The sequence below is a fragment of the Aedes albopictus genome, chromosome 2, assembly GCF_035046485.1.
Source record: "Aedes albopictus strain Foshan chromosome 2, AalbF5, whole genome shotgun sequence".
NCBI lineage: Eukaryota > Metazoa > Arthropoda > Insecta > Diptera > Culicidae > Aedes > Aedes albopictus.
In genome coordinates this window covers 305,409,669-305,433,566 of record NC_085137.1, presented here as the reverse complement: position 1 = coordinate 305,433,566, position 23,898 = coordinate 305,409,669, and the positions used below count along the sequence as shown (strand labels likewise).

At 43.4% G+C, this 23,898-nt stretch overlaps 2 protein-coding genes across 2 annotated transcripts in view; both read left to right on the top strand.

Annotated features, from left to right (window-relative positions):
* The window catches only part of LOC109424263 (ninjurin-A-like), a 233,772-nt gene that overhangs the window by 149,433 nt on the left and 60,441 nt on the right, over positions 1-23,898 (top strand). The gene's annotated exons all lie outside the window — the stretch shown is intronic.
* Positions 1-23,898, top strand: part of LOC109428714 (uncharacterized) — an 84,118-nt gene that overhangs the window by 18,668 nt on the left and 41,552 nt on the right. The window contains exon 2 of the mRNA XM_062852188.1: positions 20,421-20,466. Coding sequence (XP_062708172.1) covers positions 20,421-20,466 — 46 coding nt within the window. The remainder of the gene's footprint in view (positions 1-20,420; positions 20,467-23,898) is intronic.

Sequence of the window (23,898 nt, the reverse complement as noted above, 5' to 3'; positions counted from 1 at the left end):
TCTGGAGAAGTTGCTGGTCGATAAATAATGAACACTTAACAAAAACTTGTTTAAGCATGACTGTTAGGGGAGGTTCACAAAACTATTAAATCAAAAAGGAAATTTTACTAGGAAATGCTGAAGAACTGTTGGAGAGAATCGATGATAAGCTCCCAAATGAATTTCTGACTTAAGCTCGAATAGAATTTCCTGTTAAATTGCCTTACTTTAATTCCGATATAATTTGTTATCTAAAAAATCTTCAGTGGAAAACCCTGATAAGTTATGGCCAATTTCTCGCAAATTTATTCTGATTTTTTTTCAAGGAATCTATAGACTTAATCACCATGCAATCATCCTTTTTTCAGTAAGGCAATCTCTCAACTCAAAAAAGTCGGATAGATTTCCTAAAAAAATGTTTCAACTGTTTTCGTGTTCTCCGATTTGGGGTCATCCATTAAGTACGTTACCATTGGAGGGGGAGGGGGGATTCGTGAATGTGTGACAAGCAAATGTATTAGGTATAGGAAAACCCCATATGAAGGGGGGCGGGGGGTTGAAAATTCACATTTTTAGCGTGACGTACTTAACGGATGCTCCCTTTGAGTAAGTCGTAAGCCGTCTAAGTAAAATCAGACTCAAAAATTGCAAAAATAATTCCAAATTTCGAAAAAAGAAATCTAATAGTTCTTTGAAAAAATCTACAGAAAATTCTTCAAAATGTTTTCAAAAACTCTAGTGGGACCCCCCTATTGTGGCCACCCAAGCCTTTGTCCTGGGCCTCAGGGTCGTTACAATAGCTCCTAAAGGGAATTGGGGGTGAGTGAAACGATTTCCCAATAAAAAAAAAACGTCCAAGGAGGAGATCAAAATAAGAGATAGTGAAATGCAAGGCTTGGCTCTAGAAAATGAAGGGCAACCACAAAAATAGTTCAAATTTACACTCTTTATATCCAATGATCAGTTTTGCATAATAAACTTTCATTTTTGAGATGGAAAGGAATAGAAATATAAGGACATACCGATTACATGCTGCTTTGAAACAAACAAATTCAGCAGGTACTATTTGACTCTGCATCGAAGATTTTCTTCAGGATTTCCGGTAATTTTTCTTAAGGAATTGCACAACAAATGTTAATAAGTTTTGGAGGCAAAATTTTAAATTCTACCTTACGGCCTCTACAGACTGAACATTATTAACAATCGACAACGGACAACACATACAATGCGAGAAATAAGTACACGCTCAGAAAACCGTTCTGATAAACGTGAACAAACAAGCGCAAATATGAGAACAAGCAAATATACACCGTGAACTGAAACTAGTTCCAGCTGTCAATATGGGCGTTCTAGAAAACGTGAAATCTAGTTCACGGTGTACATTTCTTATTGTTGTTATCGTTGCTATGCATAGTTCCCGCTTGTTCCCGTTGCCGTGACTGAGCGTGCACGAATATCGGAACGGATTTTTTTGCGTGTATAAAGACAGAGCCGATATCCATACAAAATAATCATGTTTGAGGATCAAAATCTCTGATTCTAGCAATTCGATTGTGGTGAAATTTTGACTGCAACCTTAAGATAACAAGAATTTCAGTTAGTACCATAAATCATCATCCATGCAAATGTTTACATTGACTTTTCAGATTCAAATATATATAAAGACACTATTGCAATGCAAAAAGTGTCTGTTCCGTCCGGGGGAACGAGCAAAGTGGACTGTAACACTTTTCGGAGGAGGACTCGAAGCTAGAGGGTAAGGATCCCTCGCTGGACGCTTCGTCTTGTGGCCGATACACGTTACGGCCTTTCGGGAGGACACTTCTTCGGAACTAGGACTGGGTTACTGGGAAATAGGAACACTGTGTTTGCACTTAACTACTATTTATTAAACTAATTAACGCGAATAACATAGCTTCTTTTAACACGTCTGTCCCTGTCGATCGTCTCTCGAGAACTGTACTTTTTCATTCATCTGTCTTCCTCTACACAGCCTCATTCATACGCGGGCATGAATGGGGCGCGCGGTAGCTAGTCTACACACGCGAAGCATGAACATGGCGGGATATGCGGGCAGTGGAAAATCTAGCGTAACATTGAGAAAATATCTAATTCTTCCGTATACGGAACATTCACCGCCGCGTTGAAATGTCTATTTCAAAAATTTAGATGCACCAAAGTAGGCCTTGTTGTCTTCTATCGGCAGGATTGACAATTTGTTGATCGGCCGACGGAATGTCGACTTGTCACTGTACACGTCTACGGCTCGTACCAAACCATCGGCTCCAGGAAAGGTTTTGGTTACGACCCCCAGTTTCCACTGTAGAGGGGGCAAATTCCGGTTGTGCACCAGAACAATCATTCCAGGAATCACGTTTGCTTCAAGCTTCTGATTTTTCTTTCTAGGCTGCAAGCTGCTCAGGTAGTCGCGGGACCAAACCTTCCAGAAATGCTCCCGCAGCATCTGTAGGTGTTGCCACTTATCCAAGCGGTTTGCCTGAATATCTTCGTAGAACGGCTCTGGTATAGCGGTGAGTGGACGCCCGATGAGGTAATGGGCAGGCGTAATCACCTCGGATCCGTCCGGCGCTGATGTCACAAATAGCGGACGGGAGTTCAGGATCGCTTCAATTTCCGTCAGGATGGTCGCATACTGCTCGAAGTTCAGAGAGGAATACCCGACGACTCTCTTCAGATGGCTCTTCATACACTTGACTGCAGCTTCCCATATGCCACCAAACTCGGGGGCATCCGCCAGAATAAACTGCCATTCAATCCCTTTGGTCGTGCAAAACGATGCGATTTGATTCGACTCCTGCTCTTGCAGAAATGCCTGGTACAGCTGATTCAGTTCGTGATGCGCACCACGAAAATTAGTGCCGTTGTCGGAATGTAGTTGATGGACAATTCCACGCCGACTCACGAACCTCTGAAGCGCAGCGATGAATGCACTGGTCGTCATGTCTGACACCAGCTCCAGATGCACGGCTCGAGTCACCATGCAGACGAACACCGCTACATAGCCTTTCACGGTAGTCACCTTGCGCAGGCCCTGCTTGATATGGAACGGCCCAGCGTAATCCACGCCAGTAACGGAAAGGGCGGCGCAGGTGTCACGCGGCAGGATGGCAGGTTTTCCATGAACTGGTTTGTGTCCACAGGCTTGACTTTGAAACACTTCACGCAAGATCTGGTTACTCCACGGATAGTAGCTGCAGCGTTGACCAACCAGAAATCTCGTCGAATCACGTGGACCAAGCCAGTCGGTCCAAGATGGAGATGCTCTTCATGCAGGGCACGAATAAGCATGCGAACGATGGGACTTTTGGACGGCAAGATGATCGGATGCTTCTCATTGTATGGAAGGTTGGAATGCTCTAAGCGTCCGCCGACTCTCAGAACACCGTTCACTAGGATGGGTCCCAGCGAACCAAGTTGTCTACACCGTTCACCCGATTCGATTCGAGCAATCTCATCGTAGAACTCTTCACGTTGCACCACTTTCACGATAATGTCCATTGCGAGGCGAAGTTCAGCCACGGTAGGAATTGTCTTATGCACTCGTGAAGCTGAATCCTTCTTCTTACAGTTGCTGGCGAAACGCAGCACCAGCGCAATAACTCGTTGTAGCTTTCTGAACGAGCTGTACTTTGAAAACACTTTCAACTGTTCTTCTTTTTCAATTGCAGGTAGCACTTATGGAGTTGCACGCAGCTCCGGAATGTCTTCTTCACTGATCTCTTCGGGTGGCTTGTTTTCAAAGTTCACTGCACTCAAAAAGTCTGGTCCATGCCACCACATCTCATTCTTCACTAATTCGTTGGGCATCTGCCCACGCGACACTATATCAGCCGGATTGAACTCCGATCGGACGTACATCCACTCGAAATCCGATGTTTCTTCTCGGATTGCAGCCACACGATTGCGCACGAACACTTGAAGCTGATCAGGGGATTTGCGCAACCAGGCCAGAACAATTTGGCTGTCCGACCAGAGCACCACACGATGAAACGGCATTTGGATTGATTGCAGCACCTTATTCACCAGTCGCGCCAGCAAAAGTGCAGCGCACAATTCCAGTCGCGGAATCGTAATCGCCTTCAAAGGTGCCACTTTCGACTTGCTGCACAAGAGTTGTAACTGCGCCGACTCGTCCAATACGCTTCGAATGAAGACACACGCTCCATAGGCAGACATCGAAGCATCAGCAAGCCCATGAAGCTCGTAGCACACTGCTCCGTCAATTAGAACACGCCTTGGGATGCGCATCCTGTTTGTTGCTTCGAGTGACGCCTTCAACTGTGCCCATTGTTCAGCTATTTCTACTTCGACAGGCTCGTCCCAGCCCACCTTGCTACGCCACAGCTGTTGCATAAGTAACTTGGCCAGAACAATCACGGGTGCCAAGAATCCGAGAGGGTCATAGAGCTTAGCGATTTCGGACAATATGCTTCGCTTAGTGTTGGATTCGGATTCAGCATCGAAATTTGGAGATTTGATAGAGAACAGGAAATCATCGCTTCGAGGGTCCCACAAAATACCAAGCACTTTAATGACCGTGTTGATACCTTGTTCTTCGAGCGCCTTGGGACTTTCACGCTCGCTTTCTGGAATGTGCTCCAACATCAGGTCAGAGTTAGAACACCACTTATGGATGGGGAAACCAGCACCAGCAAGCAATTCCTTCACCTGCTTCTGTCGTTCAATCGCTGCTTCCAACGTATCGTCGCCAGACAACACGTCGTCGACGTAAAAATCTTCTTTAACGGTAGGTGCTCCCAGGGGGTATTCGGAATGACCATCTTCAGCCAACTGAACTAAGCAGCGAGTTGCAAGGAAAGGCGCACTCACTGTACCGTAGGTCACGGTGGTCAATTGATATACTTTCAGAGGCTGCTCGGGACTCTCTCTCCAGAAAATGCGTTGGAGTGGCTGATGCATCGCAGCAACCACGATTTGGCGATACATTTTACTTATGTCAGCCGTGAAAGCATATTTGTGCTTTCGAAAACGCAGGACAATATCAAGAATATCGGATTGGACAGTACCACCTACCTTGAGGACATCGTTCAGGGAGAGGGCATTCTGCGACGGCTTGGCGGATGCATCGAATACAACTCGACACTTCGTCGTCGAGCTGTCTGGACGGATGACAGCATGGTGTGGCAGGTAGCATTTTTGGACGTTGGAAGGATCTCTGCTTTCGTCAATTTGCTTGCAGTGACCGAGCTGCTCATACTCCTTGATGAACTGCAAGTACTGCTCTCGGAGACACGGATTCCGAACGAGACGTTGTTCGAGGAGGTGGAATCTTTTCAAAGCGACCGACCTGCAGTCACTCAGCTGGGAGGCGTTTTCCTTCAAAGGAAGTTGCACAACAAATCTTCATTCGTCGGTGCGTTCATGTGTGTAGCGGAAATGCTTCTCACACTCTACTTCTTCAGATGAGATGGGTTCTTGATCGGCAACTTCTTCGACGGTCCAGAATCGTTGCAGGGCTTCATACACGTTCTCGACGGTGATCGTGTGGGAATACGATGGACCTTGCTGACACGCTTCTTCCAGCTCACCGGTGAATACCCACCCGAGATGAGTATCACGTAGCTCTGGTAGGTGCTCTGCCAGCCGATACTGACCGGACCGGATGATCTTGAAAAACAGCTCATTACCGATCAGCATATCGATTTCTTGAGGGACGTTGAATTCAGGATCGGCCAATTGGAACCCGGGAGGATCGGTCACGTCGATGTGGGAGCTTGGAATTCTGCCAATCACCGCCGGGGTCACGACGCACTCTACCGTGGCGCGGTAGTCACTATAACGGGACCGGAACTTGACTGTGGCTTTCTCCATGCTGGTGGTTGTCCGATTGTTAACACCGGAAATCTTCACATTCGCCGATGAAATCTTTGCGCCGATGCGTTCGGCCATCTCCTTCGTGATCAGGTGTACTTGAGACCCGCAGTCTAGCAGAACCCGACAACAGTGAGGCTTACCTTGAGCATCGAAAACGTGTACCACTGCCGTCAGGAGGAGAACGGTTTTCTTGATCGGTGCTGCCTGAAGCGAACACGACGACGTCACGTTGTGTGCGCCTTGCGGTGTGGAGGCACTGGAACTGCTGGCTTGAGCTTCCTTCACCACAGGCTTCGGAGCGGGATCCAACGGAACGGGTTCTTCGGCAGTCCTGCTTTCGGGTTGGTTGGGCTTGAACTTGGTCTCGTCATGGAGTTGTGTATGATGACGCTGGCGACACTTCAAACACTTTCGATCTGATGGGCAATCCTTCAGCCGGTGGCCCTTCCTCAGGCAATTGAAGCACATGCCCATGGATCGTGCTTTCTCGACCCGCTGGGGCACGGTCATGGATTGCAGCTGCTCACACTGGAAGTTTTTGTGGAACTCACCGCAGAAGTCACATGTTTCGCTTGAAGCACTGCCGCCGCTAGTAGAAGCAGCAAGGATCTTCGGATTGGACTTCGGACTTGGCTTCGATGGATCTGCGGCCTTTGCGTTCAATCTTTCCGCACGAGGAGTGGGGACTTGAGCTGACGTTTCTCAATTCTCTAGGATGTCACACTGCTGCTTCAGGAACTTCATCATGTCTTCGTACTTCGGAAGCGTTCCTCGAACGATGGTTGCTTCCCACTGCTTCCGAGTAACGGGATCGAGGGCTGATGCAAGTAGATGCACCACGATCAGTTCTGACACACCGAGGAGGTCCTGTTTCAGGTAACGGAGGCTCTCGATGTGCCTGGAGCAATCATCAACCAACTGTCTCAACTCACGGTGAGATTCCTTCGTCATTTTCTTCAGAGATAGAAGGCCACGGATGTGGGTGTTGATGATGACACGGGGATTTTCGAATCGTTCCGTGAGAATATTCCACGCGTGAGCGTAGTTGTTCTCGTTCATCGTCCTGGCGTCGAGGATGCCTGCTGCTGTTCCGACGAGAGCTTTGTCCAAGTGATATAACTTGATGGCGTCAGTATCATTGGACTTAGCCATCACGTCGAGGAACATCGCCTTGAATTTTGGCCAATTCTCGTATCGGCCGTCGAATGTCGGTATCGGTGCCTTCAGTGGTTGCTGCTGGACGATGACTTGGGGCTTGATTTCAGGAGCTTCGTTCTTCGCCGCGTCCATCTGCATCTCTTCGATGTACGATGACACTTCGTGGTAGTCCTTCTCGAACTCGATGTACACTTGGTCGTGCTGCTCCATTTCTTCATCCGGGATGATCTCAGCGAGTTGATTGTGGAAACCATTAAACTCACTGTAGGCTGCGTCGACATTCTTCATGTACACTTTCAATTTCGGCACGGATACGTCGGCGTCGTCGTCGATCACAATTCCTCCGATCCGCTTGATCTTATCAGCCGCCTTCTTGCGCTGGCGACTCAGGACACTAATCTTCCGGCTCAGAGCATCCATCGCTCCGGCCGAGCGCTGTTGGTTGTTTTCCTCTTCGTTTTCTTCTTTGTCTGTGCCACCATGCACTTTTCCCGAGCGAGTGGCTTTCGGGCTGTGCAGTAGCGACATCTTTCGAGCACTTTCACACTTCCGGTATCGCACCGGATTCACTTTTCACTACTTAGAGTCTGTCTTTGGGATTTCACCAGTAACTCAGTCCGGGGAGGGTAACACACTTTTCACTACCGGACCACGTATCCGGTTCGAAGGACCAATGTTCCGTCCGGGGGAACGAGCAACGTGTGGCCGATACACGTTACGGCCTTTCGGGAGGACACTTCTTCGGAACTAGGACTGGGTTACTGGGAAATAGGAACACTGTGTTTGCACTTAACTACTATTTATTAAACTAATTAACGCGAATAACATAGCTTCTTTTAACACGTCTGTCCCTGTCGATCGTCTCTCGAGAACTGTACCTTTTCATTCATCTGTCTTCCTCTACACAGCCTCATTCATACGCGGGCATGAATGGGGCGCGCGGTAGCTAGTCTACACACGCGAAGCATGAACATGGCGGGATATGCGGGCAGTGGAAAATCTAGCGTAACATTGAGAAAATATCTAATTCTTCCGTATACGGAACAGTGTCTTTATACTTATTAGAATCTAAAAAGTAAATGTAAACATTTGCTTGGATGATGATTTAAAATACAAGCTGAAATTAACCTGATTTTCTCCTCCTGTCGATGGATCCTTGCAATGCGCAGCCGGATCTAGCCGATTAGAAGATAATGATCGGAGCAGTGTCGGCGCTACATTTGTTGCATACATCAAAAAGACTCCATCTCTTGTTCCGTCTGCGTCTCCATTTTCGGCTGATGCAGGTCGATTTGATTTTCCGGGACGCCATCACGAGAAACTTGAGTGTCCATTTCCCGACCACTTCTCTTGTCCCGAGATACGGGACAAAATTCGGAGACAATTTCGGGAAATCCCGAAATCCCGGATTTTTTTACAATTTCAATTAAAATAAGATAAAATGCTTTTTCTGCTATAGGGGAGACTGAGGAGACTTGATCCCCCCATATTTGCTCGGAATCAAAAACATTTTTCTTCTAGCATAATTTTTCCAAAACTACTCCTGGACAAACGACTATGTTTTGGCTACAAGTGATTTCGATTGTACATTGCATTATTTTTTAACGGCTGATGGTTTGTTTTCAGTTCTTCAGAAATCTTTTAGGCGATTCCAAAAAATCTCAATAACTTTGTGAAAATAGTAAGGAATCAAAGCTTGTTTTTCTCAGAGATGGCGCCACCACATTAAAAGTAAAATCATTTTTCTTGTATGGACAAATCGTTGGCTTGCACTCGTTCCGCATCGCAGCGATTTGTGCCTTGGGGCAAAAAGTTGCAAATTAGAAACAAAATCATTATCCCTACGCGTTTCTTCTGGATTCATTGCAGTAACAGAGAATTGATTACATTACCATACAAATTTCAAGTTGTTTACTTCTTTTTTTCTGACTGGCATTTTCCACCCGTGTTGAGCACGATGTTTCGAGTGGATAGGTGCCAGGCGGCGCCGCTGTATATGTGAAAAACACATGGAACACGAGCGCCATCTATGATTCCGTAGCGCAAACTTTTCTGCTTGTTTACACTGTTATCACGTTTACCGCATTTATCAGAAAAGCGCCACTACCGGCACTTTTGCATAAGCGCAGCTGCTTACTTCCTATTGAACCAAATCGTGTCAAAATTTCACAGCACATAGTTTAAATAAAATACTTTCAAACTTATTTATCCAAATAAGGCTGTTGTTAACATATTTTAATTAATTCAGCTTAGTATACAGAACAGTGACATGGGGAGACTTGATCCCTCGAGGATTACACACACAATATACATGTGAAAAATAAAATTCTACTCGGAAGCCTCTATTTACTTGGAATTCTAGCCTATTCAACGATAAAATGTGTCAGATAATTATAGCTTTAGTACAAACCAAGAAAAGGGGGATCAAGTCTCCCCATTTTGAAAATACTGCATATCCTTAAAAATTTAAGAAAATCTTACAATTTCAAACACTCCATATTCATCGAAAATACAAGAAAACTCGAAAAAAAATGAATAGGAAGACTCTGGAATGATTTTCCCTTTAAATAAACAATGTGCTCAAAGGGGGATCAAGTGTCACCCATTTTTGAAAAATACATCATAAGACATGCCTCCATAAAAACACAGTTTTAAAAACTTGAACAATAATTTAAAGGCGTTGCAATAGATGTTTACCTGCCATTTTGTATGGAAATCGGATCTGGTTTTGTGTTTTTTCTTAAAGTTTCAGGTAAATTAAGAAAAAGGGATCAAGTCTCCCCAGTCTCCCCTACTGCAGGTAAAATATGGATTTCTGGAGCTCGATTTGAATAGGTCGTATGTACTTTTGTCGATTAAAAATTCGATCAGTTGGATTCGCTTATTACAGCGAAAACTATTGAAATTGAACAAAGTTGATACATGCAGCAGAATCCTTACAAAACAGGCTTTCCGTTGCATCATTAAAAGTCTCCAAAATATCTCCCATATTGCTACAATAACTAAAATAAACTGATCGAATTTTATATCGACAAAATCACATACGACCTATTCAAATCGAGCTCCAGATTTATTTAATTTTTTTTCTTGGTTTTCCCCACAAAAACAATATCATGACATTGCACGGCAGTTTCATATTAATACTGCATATGATCAGAACTCTGGTATTTATGTTCATGAACAAATCACAGAACTTTTAAAATGATTTATTAATAACATTGGAGAAGGGTTTACTTTTAGCACGCTGGAACACCGGAAATTGCTCGTTTAGCAACTTTCACTAAAAGGCGTATTTCTTTAAAATGTTTTCTTAACGTGTTGTCCACTAATCTTCAAATTAATTTACTTATTTATCAATCGTATTTAAATTCTAGTTAATTTTTGGTATTATTTTTCATGGCTTTATCGGTCTATTTTTACTCAGAGTGTCAGGGAGTAGAGATCAAAGTGGATAATAAAATGATAGATATGACCTGTGCGACCTGTACAGATCGGGGGAATTAATTCATAATCATCCCTTATTTCCCTTCGGCTAATAGGAAGATCACGCCACGATATAAGCATACCCCTATGAACGGAAGTGTAATTTCCATAAAAAGCTTCTGGGCATTTTTTTTCATTACCGTGCGGATTTGGGCCGAAGGGTCCCAGATTTTCATGGCAGGGCTCATGGATAATAAACAATAAAAAATGAGCAAATTCAGGGTCGCCTATTTTCCTGGAAAACTCAGGTGGATTTTTTCTTGTTTTCCCCTGTCACTACTTACTTTAACAAATCATAACCCAAGAACGAAGCATCGTAAGAACAAAGTTTTTTTTAGAAAGCAAAATTCGTAAAGAAAAGCCGGAAAAAGCTATGCCCGAACTCGCGGAAAATTTTCAAAAAAATATTTTTGAGAAGGTTATTGTATAAGCTTTCATCGCTGAAATTTTTGGAATGCACTTTTTTTCGTTTTTGAGTTATGGCCAATTTTGTTGAAAAAATGTCCAAATGTGCCATATAAGTCTATTCTTTGAAAAATCATAACTCAAAAAACGAAGCATCGTACTGCCGTAATTCTGCAGAGTGACGTCAGTGACATTCATACATTTGGCCCATTTTTTGGTTATTATGCATAAAATTCTTGCTCATCCTCTAAATTTCTTTCCATAGATGATAGATTACGACTAGATCTTGCATTCTAATACAGCAGGATTACCACAGTGCTATTTTTACACCAGATATTATACATAACATGCCAAAAAATATCGAAATTTAGAATGGCGCTTACGTCACTTTGCAGAATTACGGCAGCGTAGAAACAAAGTTTTTTTAAATGAAAATAACAGCAAATTTTCTCAAAAATTCCAAAAAAAAATATGAATTGAAAAAGTTTTCCACAGTTGAGAAATTCGTAAAGAAAAGTTGGAAAAACAATGCACAGTGGGAAAAAATAGGTATAAAATGCGAATAAATTCAATATCTCTGCTCGGAGTGGATGGATTCGAATGAATTTTTGACACAAACAGCAAAAATCTCTACAGTTTCAGATAAAAAGGGTGTCATTCGCCGCACGATGCTGAAAATCAGTGTATTGAGCTCGTTCTACCCCGCGCTCTCTTTTTCACACCTTATTAAGAAAATCCTCTGCCATTCCCGACTAGCGTGCAAAATAAATGACTTATTTAACTCGTATTTGTGTAGAAACTTCCATTGTATCGGAAATTTGACATAAGATTGCTCTTTCTCTTTTCGACTGCATTCCACTCCGGGCGAAGATGCATGTGAAAATTTAAAGAAATAGGGGATAGCGGGGTTATTTGAAGATATTTCAATTTTTAAGGCCGTGCGGTGAGCTAAACCAGCTTCATTCGATAATACGGAAGTTTTAACACAAACACGAATCAAATAAATCATTTATTTTGCACTTCAGGATTTTTCCAAAAAGGTGAAAAAGACAGAGAGTGGTGTAAAACGTGTCCGATACACTGATTTCCAGCATCGTGCGGCGAATGACCCCCTCCTTATCCGAAACTGTAGAGTTTGTTGCAGTTTGTGTCAAAACTTCATTCGAATCCATCCACTCCGAACAGAGATATTGAATTTATTCGCGTTTTATACCTATTTTTTCCCATTGTGCAATGCATGAACTCACCAATTCTGTGAAAAATGACCATGTACGCATACACAGTTAAAAATTGTTACATCGAGTTCGCTGTAACAAATTGACCTCTATCGCTTTCAACACAATTCTCCATCGGATTTTAAAATTACAGGTGATCTGTAGTATGGAGCTTGCTTACAACTTTGCATGCAAGAAATTATTTTATGTAAAATCGAATGAAATGAAATGGAAATTTAAACGTTCTAATATTTACGTCACGTGTAGTTTTCAGAATTTCTTTCTGTGTATGTAATATGATCATTTTTCACAAAATTGGTCATAACTCAGGAACGAAAAAAAAGTGCATTCCAAAAATTTCAGCGATCAAAGCTTATAAAATAACCTTCTCAAAAATATTTTTCTGAAAATTTTCCGCGAGTTCGGGCATAGTTTTTCCGGCTTTTCTGTACGAATTTTCTCAACTGTGGAAAATTTTGTGGAAAACTTTTTACACTTCATATTTTTTTGGATTTCAGAGAAAATTTTCTTTCCAAAAAAAAACTTTTTTTTTGGAAAAACCGCGCTCGCGCTGTATACGAGAAGCGAGGTTTTTTGATGGTCTTGTACTTTTTACAACAGCGCGCGCTGAAGGGTTAATGTAACTCAATGATGCGGGCATTGCTTTCATATATTTTTTAGTGTTTTGAAAATCTTTCAGCTTTCCATTAGCGGATTCAGTTTTTAAATTCGTGTTCGTAAACACTGCGAAAAAAAAACGCTGCATTCATGTAACAACCGACACCCGGCCCAGTGCGTAAAAGTGACATGATTTGTAAAGCGGCAGATAACTTTTAATATGAGAAAAAGACATCTCTAATTTTTTGATATGTTGTGTATAAATGTCTCAGCTTTCAATTGATGCAAAACAATGAAAATCGGTGGTTGCCAACATGGTGACAAAAAGGTTTGATCCAAGATAACGGCTAAAATAAATATGGCCGACCCAACTTTTTAAAACTGTAAATAGTAGCCCTATATTTTGTCTTTTCAGTAGCATTTCGTTTTGAGATGGCTTTTGAAGAAACTTTTGAGTTATAACGGTTTAAATGAGCCACCATTTGACCAAAATCGAGGGGTCTGCAAAAATTGTTGTGGCTCTAACCACGTTCCTTATCTTTTGGTGAGGACTTTCAGAAAATCGCCACTAAAAACATTGTTAAAGACAAGGTGTAAATAGTGGGCCGGTCTCAGCGAGAGTTACTCCGCTTGAAGTCGTTGCCGTTGAATCAGTTCGTAATCTTCCATTTTCGGGTTTATAACGATTTTGGGGTTTCAAGAACAGTATGTTGTTGGCCTAGGGTCCCCTCCCCTATACACCGTGAAAGGGCTGCCACCTTAGGTACAGAATCCGGTGGAGGAGCATTTCAAACTCGGCCGCTGGATGCCAGAACAGACGCTGTTTCAGCCGCACCTCCTTGGTGAGCAGACACTCAGTACGTATGTACCTCCTCGATCTAGCTGAAGTCAGAAGGACAACATTGGAAAAGCTGCTCTACCAGCTAAGCAAACAACTCTTAGCTGGCGGTCTTTGTTATCGATTCACCCGTGGAAGCATAAGGTAAGGACTTGTCAGGACCAGAGCTATGTTGAACGCTCTCCTTATCGACTCCCCGTTTTGCAACCCAAAGTTGATTGTTGGATCCTTTAAAACTTCTTGAAATCCCGTCTTGTTCTCCGTTTAAAGTCTTTTAATCCATTATATAATAGGTTGATCAAAGAAAAATTGAAATGTATTGAGCTTCTCAAAATTTATTAGATTATTTTTTAAAATATTTTTTTCTCAAGTGAGGCTTGACTACATGCCTATTGTGTAGTACCACGAATGATCTACATCTTTGGAGGTAGTTTTCAAGATGCATATTCAAAAGCCATTGTGTTGTATTACTCAGGTTCCTGATGGCCTTGAGGATCAAGCAAGCGTTAAGGGTATTGAGTGACCTGCTGAGGCTGTTTTTTCTAGGAAAAAGTAAAGGTGCAAATTTTCCAGACTCAAACCGCAAACTAGAAAACTAACGAAAAAGAAATGGAACCGCAAGATGACGTTTGCTCTTTTTCTACCCAATTACCGGTGCAAATCAGCTCACTATGGTATGCAGCGCTGCATTCATTGCGATCCTCTTTTCCACGCGACTGAACTCGACAGGAACCTGATTAATCAAGCACAACTGTCTCATTTGCGTCTACAAAACTGCATTCGCCTATTCAAGGGGTAAGTACCCAACCGGATGAAAACTGCCATCAAACGCAGCTCGTGCCGATGTCGATTCACGCAAAACACACAGAGATTGGTTTCCCTGAAACCAAGATTTCAATCAATGAATATTAAAATTCATTCTGAAACCTAGTCACTACGTTGCTCATATGTTCATGGTTCTGCTATTGAGTCGTTTGTGCATTCATAAGCAAACGATTTGTAACACCTTACTTCGTTCACAGTGTGCGACCTAGTTGAGCGGAAGTTGATGAGAAAATTGAGCGCAAATAATGTTACACCCTCAAGCTGAAACAGATGAACTTGAAATCAGTACGAACCGTATTGTACTTTTAAGGGTTACGGTAGTGCATCTTTTACGTACATATGAAATGTATTATTATTTTATTATTATTTATTATTTGCAGACAGAAGAAAGAGTTTAAGAATTTCTTCGAAACCACAACGCCTAATACTTTTTTATATAAAGAATAGTATGCACTTGAGTAGAAGTGATTTCGAGGGCTATATGTAACCCACGAACCATGTTTTGGTGATCACAGTCTAGTGTGAAAAACGCGATAACAAAAACTATTCTTACAACGAAGTTACGTTAAATCGAGTCAAAAAGTAAAGTAGTATTTGAAATTAATATACTTTTCATATATATTATTATTGATTCCAGAAGTTGATTTTTAATTTGATAAACATCTGTAAAAGATAATTGCATTTAGCACCATCAATTGAGACATCTCTCAAATCAAACATTAACGTGGTAGCACCATACGTTTCTAGCACAGCTGTTCACAGCTACAACAGTAGCAACAGCAACAGTTGCTTACAGCATGTCACGTCGTCGAGCATAATTCTGTTCCCTTCCATCCAGCACCTAATTCCAGTTGTTATTATGGTTCTGCTAGGGTGCACCCCGAAATGAAGAACGCCGTTAGATGAAGACACCAGCAGCACACCTTCTGCCTGCACCACACAGCCGTGCAGTTACGTTGGCGAGGTGGCAAATTTTACGCCCTTCCTCCGCTTGATTTATATCTAGAACACGAAGAAAGCAGCTAACGTTCGCTGTTGTTGTCGTTTTGAGGAATTATTGTGGGTTAGATACTTTCTTCCTCTCCATGCTCTGACACAGTGAACTAACCATCTACACCCAGGTATATCGCCGCGCCGTGTTGTCTGCTGAAGATCAGTTTGGCGTAGCGAATTTTTGCAGGTTGCAATTTGCTTGAACCATTTAGTTTGGATAATGCTCTTTGAACAACCATGGAGGAGGGGGCTGTGAACGAATCCTCTGACGTTGGTCTATGGAGAATGACAAATTGACGTGAAAAGTAGGTCGCCCCGTGGTGGGTGGTTTCACTGATCGGTGCATCCCAAGAAACAGCGATAGATCGATGGTTTAATTTTATCTGTGTATCTCTGGGTCGAGTGGCGCGGTACACGTTGTTGGTGGAAAGAGTAGAACAGAAAAGAGCAATGCGGTTTGACGGCAGGGCTCTACAATGGAGCTTCCATTCAGATAATATTAAGTCGAGACTACCTAAATAGATCTTTCGCCTAAATGGATTTTAAGCTTGCAATGAAGTTCAAAAAAGATTGAAGAGAGCGAGTGGCTATGAGATTTGAAGGATGGATAGGATATGCGGGGTTTCTGAGGGCTTTAAAGTGAGTGTAAGGTGAGACGGGCTTGGTGGTTTAGTGGCTATCGCTTCTGATTGATAGGCAGAAGGTCCTGGGCTCAATCCCTGGCCCGTCCCTTTCTGCATATCCATCTTTCTATCCACGTTCTCTATGCTCTCCTCTCTATATCTCATGTATAATTCATATGTTCAGAGCCATTGCTAGAACCAGAAACGGTTGAAAAGTCGTTTCATTCCTTCTAACTTTCACAACACATTGTCAAACTATAAGATAACGCCTACAAGTTATGCACTCAAGCGAACTGTGACGAATCGCTTTAGCTTCATAGTAATAATCGCACTGACCTATCACCTTACACCTGGCATCCACGCACCAATGTGTGAGCCCTCTGCCAACCATATTCGGTCTAATGTGGATACAAACGATTGCAATAATCACTTCCTTCCCCTTCCGCACATTTACCTGCAACCTGACGTGGCAGGCGCCATTGTCGCCTAGAAATAGAAGATCACCAACGCTCACACACTGAAGATGCCTGCTAGTCCCCATTGGTTCCTTGTGTGAGTGTAGCTGGTCTGGCGATACTGGAGTAGCATCTACGGGCGGTCAATCAAGCTCAAGCTTCAAAGTGAGTGTTAGGTGAGGATTCAAAGGGGTTTTTGAAAGTTTTTTGGAGCGTTTCAGGGCGTTGTAGGGGGTTTCAGTCTTTAAGAGGCTTCATAAGCTCTTAGTTGAGCTTGATGAGAGCCTCAGAGATTATTTATTATTTATTTATCTTTATTAAAGAGATTTTCAGCCGGCAGCTGGTTCATCTTTGGGGCCTCAGAAATGTTTCAAGGCGTTTAAAGACATTTCATGGCGATTTAGAAGGTTTCAGAGGGGTTTTAGGGGCTTCACGGCCCTCAGATAAATTTCACGGTGGTTTCAAGCATGTCAAGGCATTTTAATGCGTTTAATGGCGCTTCATGGCGTTTCAGGAAGTTTCAGAGAGGGTTTAAAGGGCTACATAGGCTCTCAGATGAGCAGTAGGGAGATTTCAAAGGGGGTTCAATGCGTTTCCGACTTGTATCACGCTTGTAGATCGGATGACATATACTAAACGGGAGTTCTTGGAGATTCTCAACGAGACATTGACATCATCACTTGACAGCACAATTGTAGTTGCACTTCTCGAGCACATTCCCCACCGTGTCGAGCATGCATACTGGTCTATATGCCGAAGGATCTCCGGGTGGTTTTTTCGCCTTTGGCAATAGGGCCAAGCTCTGCCCCTTACAAACACTAGCGTGCGCAGCTTTTTCTTTTTTCTCGCCCATTCTCTTTGATAAACACAAGAAAGAGCGAGACAAAAAAGGGGGCAAGTGCCCCCTCTTTCATCTTTCTCTTTCTCGTGTTTGTTTATTAGAATGTGTGAGAAAAAAGAAAAAGATGCGCACGCTAGAGCTTACAAACATTTTTGGGAAGATTCCCACGGTCCATCTTGATGACAGCTGCGATAACATCCTTACCAGCTGCTTTGTTGGTTTTGAGCTGGCGAATGTCATCCTCAAATTCCCTCAGCGTGGGAAGTGGTTTATTTCCGTCCTCCACTGCACTGGCGTCGTCGTTTCATCCGTTGCCGTGGGCTTCCGTGCCTACGTTCTCCACGCCGTTCAGGTGCAGATCGAAGTGCTGCTTCTACCTTTCGATCACCTCACGTCCGTCCGTCTAGAGGCCTCCGTCTTTATCCCTGCATGTTTCGGCTCGCGGTACGAAGCCGTTGTGGGATGCGTTGAGCTTCTGATAGAACTTCCGTGTTTCTTGGGAACGGCACAGCAGTTCCATTTCTTCACACTCCGCTTCTTCCAGGCGGCGCTTTTTCCCCCGAAAGAGGCGGGTCTGCTGTTTCCGCTTCTATTTGTAACGTTCCACGTTCTGTCGACGTTGCCGCAGCATTACCGCCCTCGCTGCGTTCTTCTCCTCCAAAACCGTTCTGCACTCTTCGTCGAACCATTCGTTCCGTCGATTCCGTTCCACGTATTCGATGGTGCTCTCGGCTGCGTCGTTGATGGCTGCTTTCACTGTACTCCAGCAGTCCTCTAGAGGGGCCTCATCGAGCTCGCCTTCGTCTGGCAACGCGGCCTTGAGATTCTGCGCGTATGCTGAGGCGACATTCGGTTGTTTCAGTCGCTCTAGGACTCTAGGTTGTACCGTGGCGGTCGCCGGTACATACCGTACATTGTTGATGATGGAGAGTTTTGGGCACAGTTTGACCATCACCAGATAGTGGTCGGAGTCGATGTTGGCGCCACGATAGATCCTGACGTCGATAATGTCGGAGAAGTGCCGTCCGTCAATCAGAACGTGGCCGATTTGAGATTCCGTCTGCTGTGGTGATCTCCAGGTGTAACGATAAAGGAGGTTATGTTGGAAAAAGGTGCTACGTATGGCCATTTTTTGGAGGCGGCGAAATCAATGAGTCATATGCCGTTTTCGTTCGTCTGCTGGTGGGCGCTGAACTTACCAATCGTCGGTCTGAATTCCTCCTCCTGGCCTACCTGAGCGTTCAAATCTCCTATGATAATCTTGACGTCGTGGCTTGGGCAGCGATCGAACTCGCGTTCGAGCTGCGCGTAAAATGCGTCGTTGTCATCATCAGTGCTTCCGGAGTGTAGGCTGTGCACGTTTATTATGCTGAAGTTGAAGAATCGGCTCTTGATCCTCAACCTGCACATTCTTTCGTCGATCGCGCGCCTCTGCATATCACCCATCACGATGAAAGCTGTTCCCAGCTCGCGTGTGTTACCGCAGCTCTGGTATGTAGATGGTATGATTACCTCTAAACGTTCGCACCATGGATCCTGTCCAACACACCTCCTGCAGCGCTACGATGCCGAACCCGCGATCCTTCAGTAGATCGGCGAGTATGCGGGTGCTCCCAATGAAGTTCAGAGATCGGCAGTTCCACGTACCGAGTTTCCAATCGCAAGCCCTTTTTGCTCGCTGGGGTCGTTGCCGTTTTTCTCGGTTCGTATTATTCTGTTGCTGATTTTCCGTTACAATGGTTTTTACGGCTGGCTCGTAGGGCCTGACACCAACCCCCTACTTTTCGGAGGACCATAGTGCACAGTTGAGCTTAGAGTCCTTCCCTGGCACTCGGACGTAGATCAGCCGCCCCTAACATGGGGATCAGACGCTGTTGTGAGCCCCTCCTCCTGGAGAACAGACGCTCAGGTTTGCCGAAGCAAACCGCCCCCCCCCCTTCCCTGTCAGCCTACGACCAAAGTTCCCACCGGGGTTGGTTACCCGATCTTCCCTAAGGTTGCTCATAGTTTCCGGCCGGTACCGCGAGGAGGTAGAGATAGGAGTTGCTGGGCAGAAGCTAGTGGATCACAATGGGATCTGAATTGCGCAGCATACCCAGCCTTTACCGTGCCAACCTCACCACTACTGCTACTAAATGTATTCGAGTTTTAATTATTATTTACCCTCATTTTGGACGAGAAGAAAGGTCCACCACGCCAGCGCCCTGCATTAACGCGGTAAGGGACAAACTTCTATGAGGGGTGCCACGGTGCCCTACAGACTTCATTAATAATTGACCATCTTTTTCACCTCCTCGATTAGTGATTCCTCGGGACGGGTCGCTTAACACCTTGAATTAGGGTTACCGTGTATGATGGACTCTTACCACCGGAGCAGGTAATGCGTAGTGCTATTTGAAGCCGCCTACTACGACAAGAGATAGTAGATTTTACCGCCTAGGGTAAATCGCCATGATGTTCTTATGAGATGTGCAGCAATTGGCGAGTTGGCGATTTACCCTAATATTCGAAAGCAAAAACAGCTCAAATAAAACCTCTACAAGTGCCTATATTGAACAGTGCTGCGAAGCAGCGGGGACCGTACGCCAAGAAAAAGAAGAAAAGAAGAATAGTTTAAACACACCTACAATATTCATTGAATGGTTTTCGCCATCACGAAGTACATCCGATAATGGTTGAACAAACTTGCTAATTTCCTCCGACATTTTACATGATTCAATTGTCCATGCTACCATCAATGCTGCCCTCTTTGAGCTACGCACGCTGCGGACTCATTAATCGCGTTGCTTGAATAATATCCGCCCGGCTCGCGAAAGGTTGCAATTCTTCTTCGTCTCAAACTTATCTTGCCAAAACCCACTTTAGCCCACTGACCGCATCTGATCTAAGCTTATCCGCTTTGCTGGTGGCTTCTTGGGTCATTTCTCATCATGTCAAATTGCACCCTCATGAATCGTCCCAATCAGCTGCACTGCTTAACAAAGCCACCCCTGCCTGTGGAGATCGCCATGCCGCAAGAAAAACTGATGCGTCCGCTTGCACTACTGGCCAAATGTTCATCCTCAAGTCGAAGAGAGTCGAACGAAAAAAGCTGAAAAGTCTAATAAAAACAAATATTTCTTATTGTTTCAGGTTACGTCACGTCGGGTGGTATGCTTTCGTCATAGCGGCAGCACAGGTGAGTTATTAGTTCAGAGCGGCTACAGTGGCGGCTATTTAATCTACCGCCCACCTTTGTATTGGCACGCGTGTGTGGGTGGTTGGATAGATGTCGGCAAGGAGGAAAAAAGAGTTTGAAGCAACCGCTTGACCCACTCGAACCGATTGTCTGACCATCTTTGCGTGCTCAGCTCAGGGCCCTGTCGCGAAGGAGCTGGGTCAGTGTGAAATCCAAACCGAGCATGACAATTGGAGCATATGTTACTAATGGGCAAAAGCATGTTTGACCGACCATTCAAATAATGGAGTATGGTGCCACAGGCCGATTCAAATTTGATTGATTCGATTTAGATTAGGATTTCATACAAGGTCATCCGAAGCATTCAATTAGATTAGGCAAAAGCCTTTGTTTGAATATCTTTCCAATCACAGCAAGCATTTTGAACATCTGGAACGTAGCGAAAACTCACAAAAACTTACATCCTTCTAATATAAAGAATATTCAGTTATGTAGCAAGTATCTATAATGGTCCTAATTATTGTAGTAATTCAAGTCTGGCTAAGACAAACCGGGCGATGAACTATTAGGCATCAGTAGGTCGGCTCCAGAGGCACGTTTCATCCTTTTGGGAAATGTGTGCCGTCGTCTTAAACACGAGCCCCTTCGTCATGTACCCGAGGCAGAGGGACATGAATAAAGCAAGGGAAGGGAAAAAGGACTGGTTGGGGAATTTGATCATTGATGATGAATCTTAGTGAAATATCTGTAAGCAAAAAGAAATTCGCGTTGAGTACTGTTGAGTCTGTCAAAGGATGCAAGTTCTTGGTGGAATTAAAAGGAACAGTACTTAACGCGATTTTCTTTTCACTTAATTTGATCGTGTTTAACGCATAAACACACCACAATGGATTAAAACGGCAGCCGATTTATTGTTCCCACAAAAAAAACTAGAAACGCTATATAGAAAAACAAAAAGCGCTTCATAAAAAAAAGCACATATGTTCCATGAAAATGTACAATGTTACCCATAAATAATTGAAAACGTTCACTACTTCAAACAAAATGTACCGAGAAAACATAAAATTTTCTCACTAAAAGTCAAATTTCGCACCAACAAGTCCATCAACACATTTAAAAATTAAGCATTTTAGTATTATTTATTGGTGCAAAATTACACTTTCAATGAAAATATATGTATCTTTTGGGGAGCATCTATTAATTACGTCACGCTTAAATTGGGTCGAACCTCCCCCTTTGTACGGGGTTTTCCTATACTCAACACATAGCTTTTCACACTTTCACAAACCCTCCCTCCCCCTAGGACCGCGATGTACTTAATAGATGGCCCCTTACCGGTATATTTTCTATAAAGCATGGAACGTTGGAGATGAACCAGCCGCGGGCTGAAAATCTCCTTAATAAAGCTAATAATAATAATAAAGGAACGTTTTCAAATATGTATAGGTAACATTGTGCATTTTCTTGGAGCATATGAGGGGCCCAGATTCAAAGGGGTGTAAGTGACCATTTTGTCGATTTTGAGCTGAGCATATCATAAAATTCTTCAGATTTCAAGCTTTCGGGAACTTTTTTAAGATTTTTTCTACGATGATTGGAAAAATTACAATAAATTAGAGAAAATTGGGTTGGTTTTGAAACTCCCTATATTTTGCATGGGATGAAAAATTGTTCAAAAACTTTAAACTTCATTTACTTGAAAGTGAGTTTTTGTCACTTACACCCCTTTGCTTCAAACCCCCTCATATGTTCATTCTTTAAGGAGCGCTTTTTGATTTTTAAAGGGCATAAAAGAGCCTTTAGATTTTTTACCACAGTCTGTTAGAAACAACAGAACATCCTGAATATTCAAGTTGAGCTTAATGAGATTTTTACCGCAAATGCAGTTGCACAAAAACTCTGCTGATGCGATGAGCCGGGCTCAACAGCAGGAGAACGATTTTCACAAAATCCGGTCAATTTGTGTGCTTTGCGGACGACATGGACATTATCGCCAGAACATTTAGAATGGTGGCAGAGTTGTACACCCGCCTGAAACGTGATTCAGCAAAAGTCGGACTAGTGGTGAATGCTTCAAAAACAAAATACATGCTGGTAGACGGAACCGATCACGAAAGGATCCGTCTGGGTAATAATATTACGATAAACGGTGATACCTTCGAGGTGGTGGAGGAATTCGTCTACCTCGGATCCTTACTGACGGCTGACAACAACGTTAGTCGTGAAAGGCGCATCATCAGCGGAATTCGGGCCCACTACGGGCTCCGGAAGAATTTGCGGTTCAAAAAGATTCACCCACGCTAATAAAGCCGGTGATTCTCTACGGACACGAGTCATGTACCATGTGGAGGAGGATCTACAAGCAGTTTTCGAACGACGCGTGCTAAGGACGATTTTCGGCTGTGTGCAGGAAACCGGTGTGTGGCGGAGAATGATGAATCACAAGGTAGCCACAAACCGAGTATTGTGGCGTACTATTATTGATCATGTCTTGTCTTAAATGTGATGTTTATTAATTTATTGGTCTAATCAACAGACTACTTTCAAGCCCCAATACTTACTTACTTTCATTCCTGGGCACCCACGGTGGTTCAAAGGGCCGAATTGAAAGATTTCCATCCTGGGCGATTGTCATCCATTGCCTTGACTTATAGCCAGGTCAAATTTTTGCGGTTTTTTCGGATGGTTTTGCGACGAACAAAAATATATTGAAAATAGGGTATTGCTGTGTGCGTTCAAGATGCAAACGATGCCCAAATGCGCTTCAAACGCGGTAACACATGTTACCAAAGGCAACGTAGCAACCATAGCCAATATCACCGCCAACCTAGGATTCGAAAGCTCCCACTGACATCGGGTTACTTGTTAGAAAATCTTACCGCATTTGATGCTCCCGCATTTGATATTTGCATTTTGAGTGCACACAGCAATATATGTACCATACCTTGGCCTAATATGCAAGCCACTTTGACAATTTTGACCATAACTCGTGAATTAATAGCACTAGAAATGATATGTTGACCCTATCACGCACTCTAGACAATGCATATTTCACTACTTGGAAGTAAACTAACGTAAATATTCAAGAACTTGCTTAATTACGTTGAAAAGATTCGATACGATGGTACGCAATGTTGATCTATGGTTCAAAAATTGGCCTATTACTGGATACAACCTTGGCCTTTTGCTTTCCGAGCGCAATAGCACTTATTCTCTCAATTTTTTTAAATATTTCTGCTGAAGTATTATCATTGCTTGTTCACCAATCTTATTTTCAAATTACATTTTCGGAGCCAAATTTTAACAAAACTATAAATAAATCACTTAAAATGCAGTTATTTCTTAATTTAGTAACGAAAACAGCGCAACCCAATTATTGTGTTATATTTTTACTGTCACCGCACACACATTTTTTCTTCCTGTTCGTTCTTT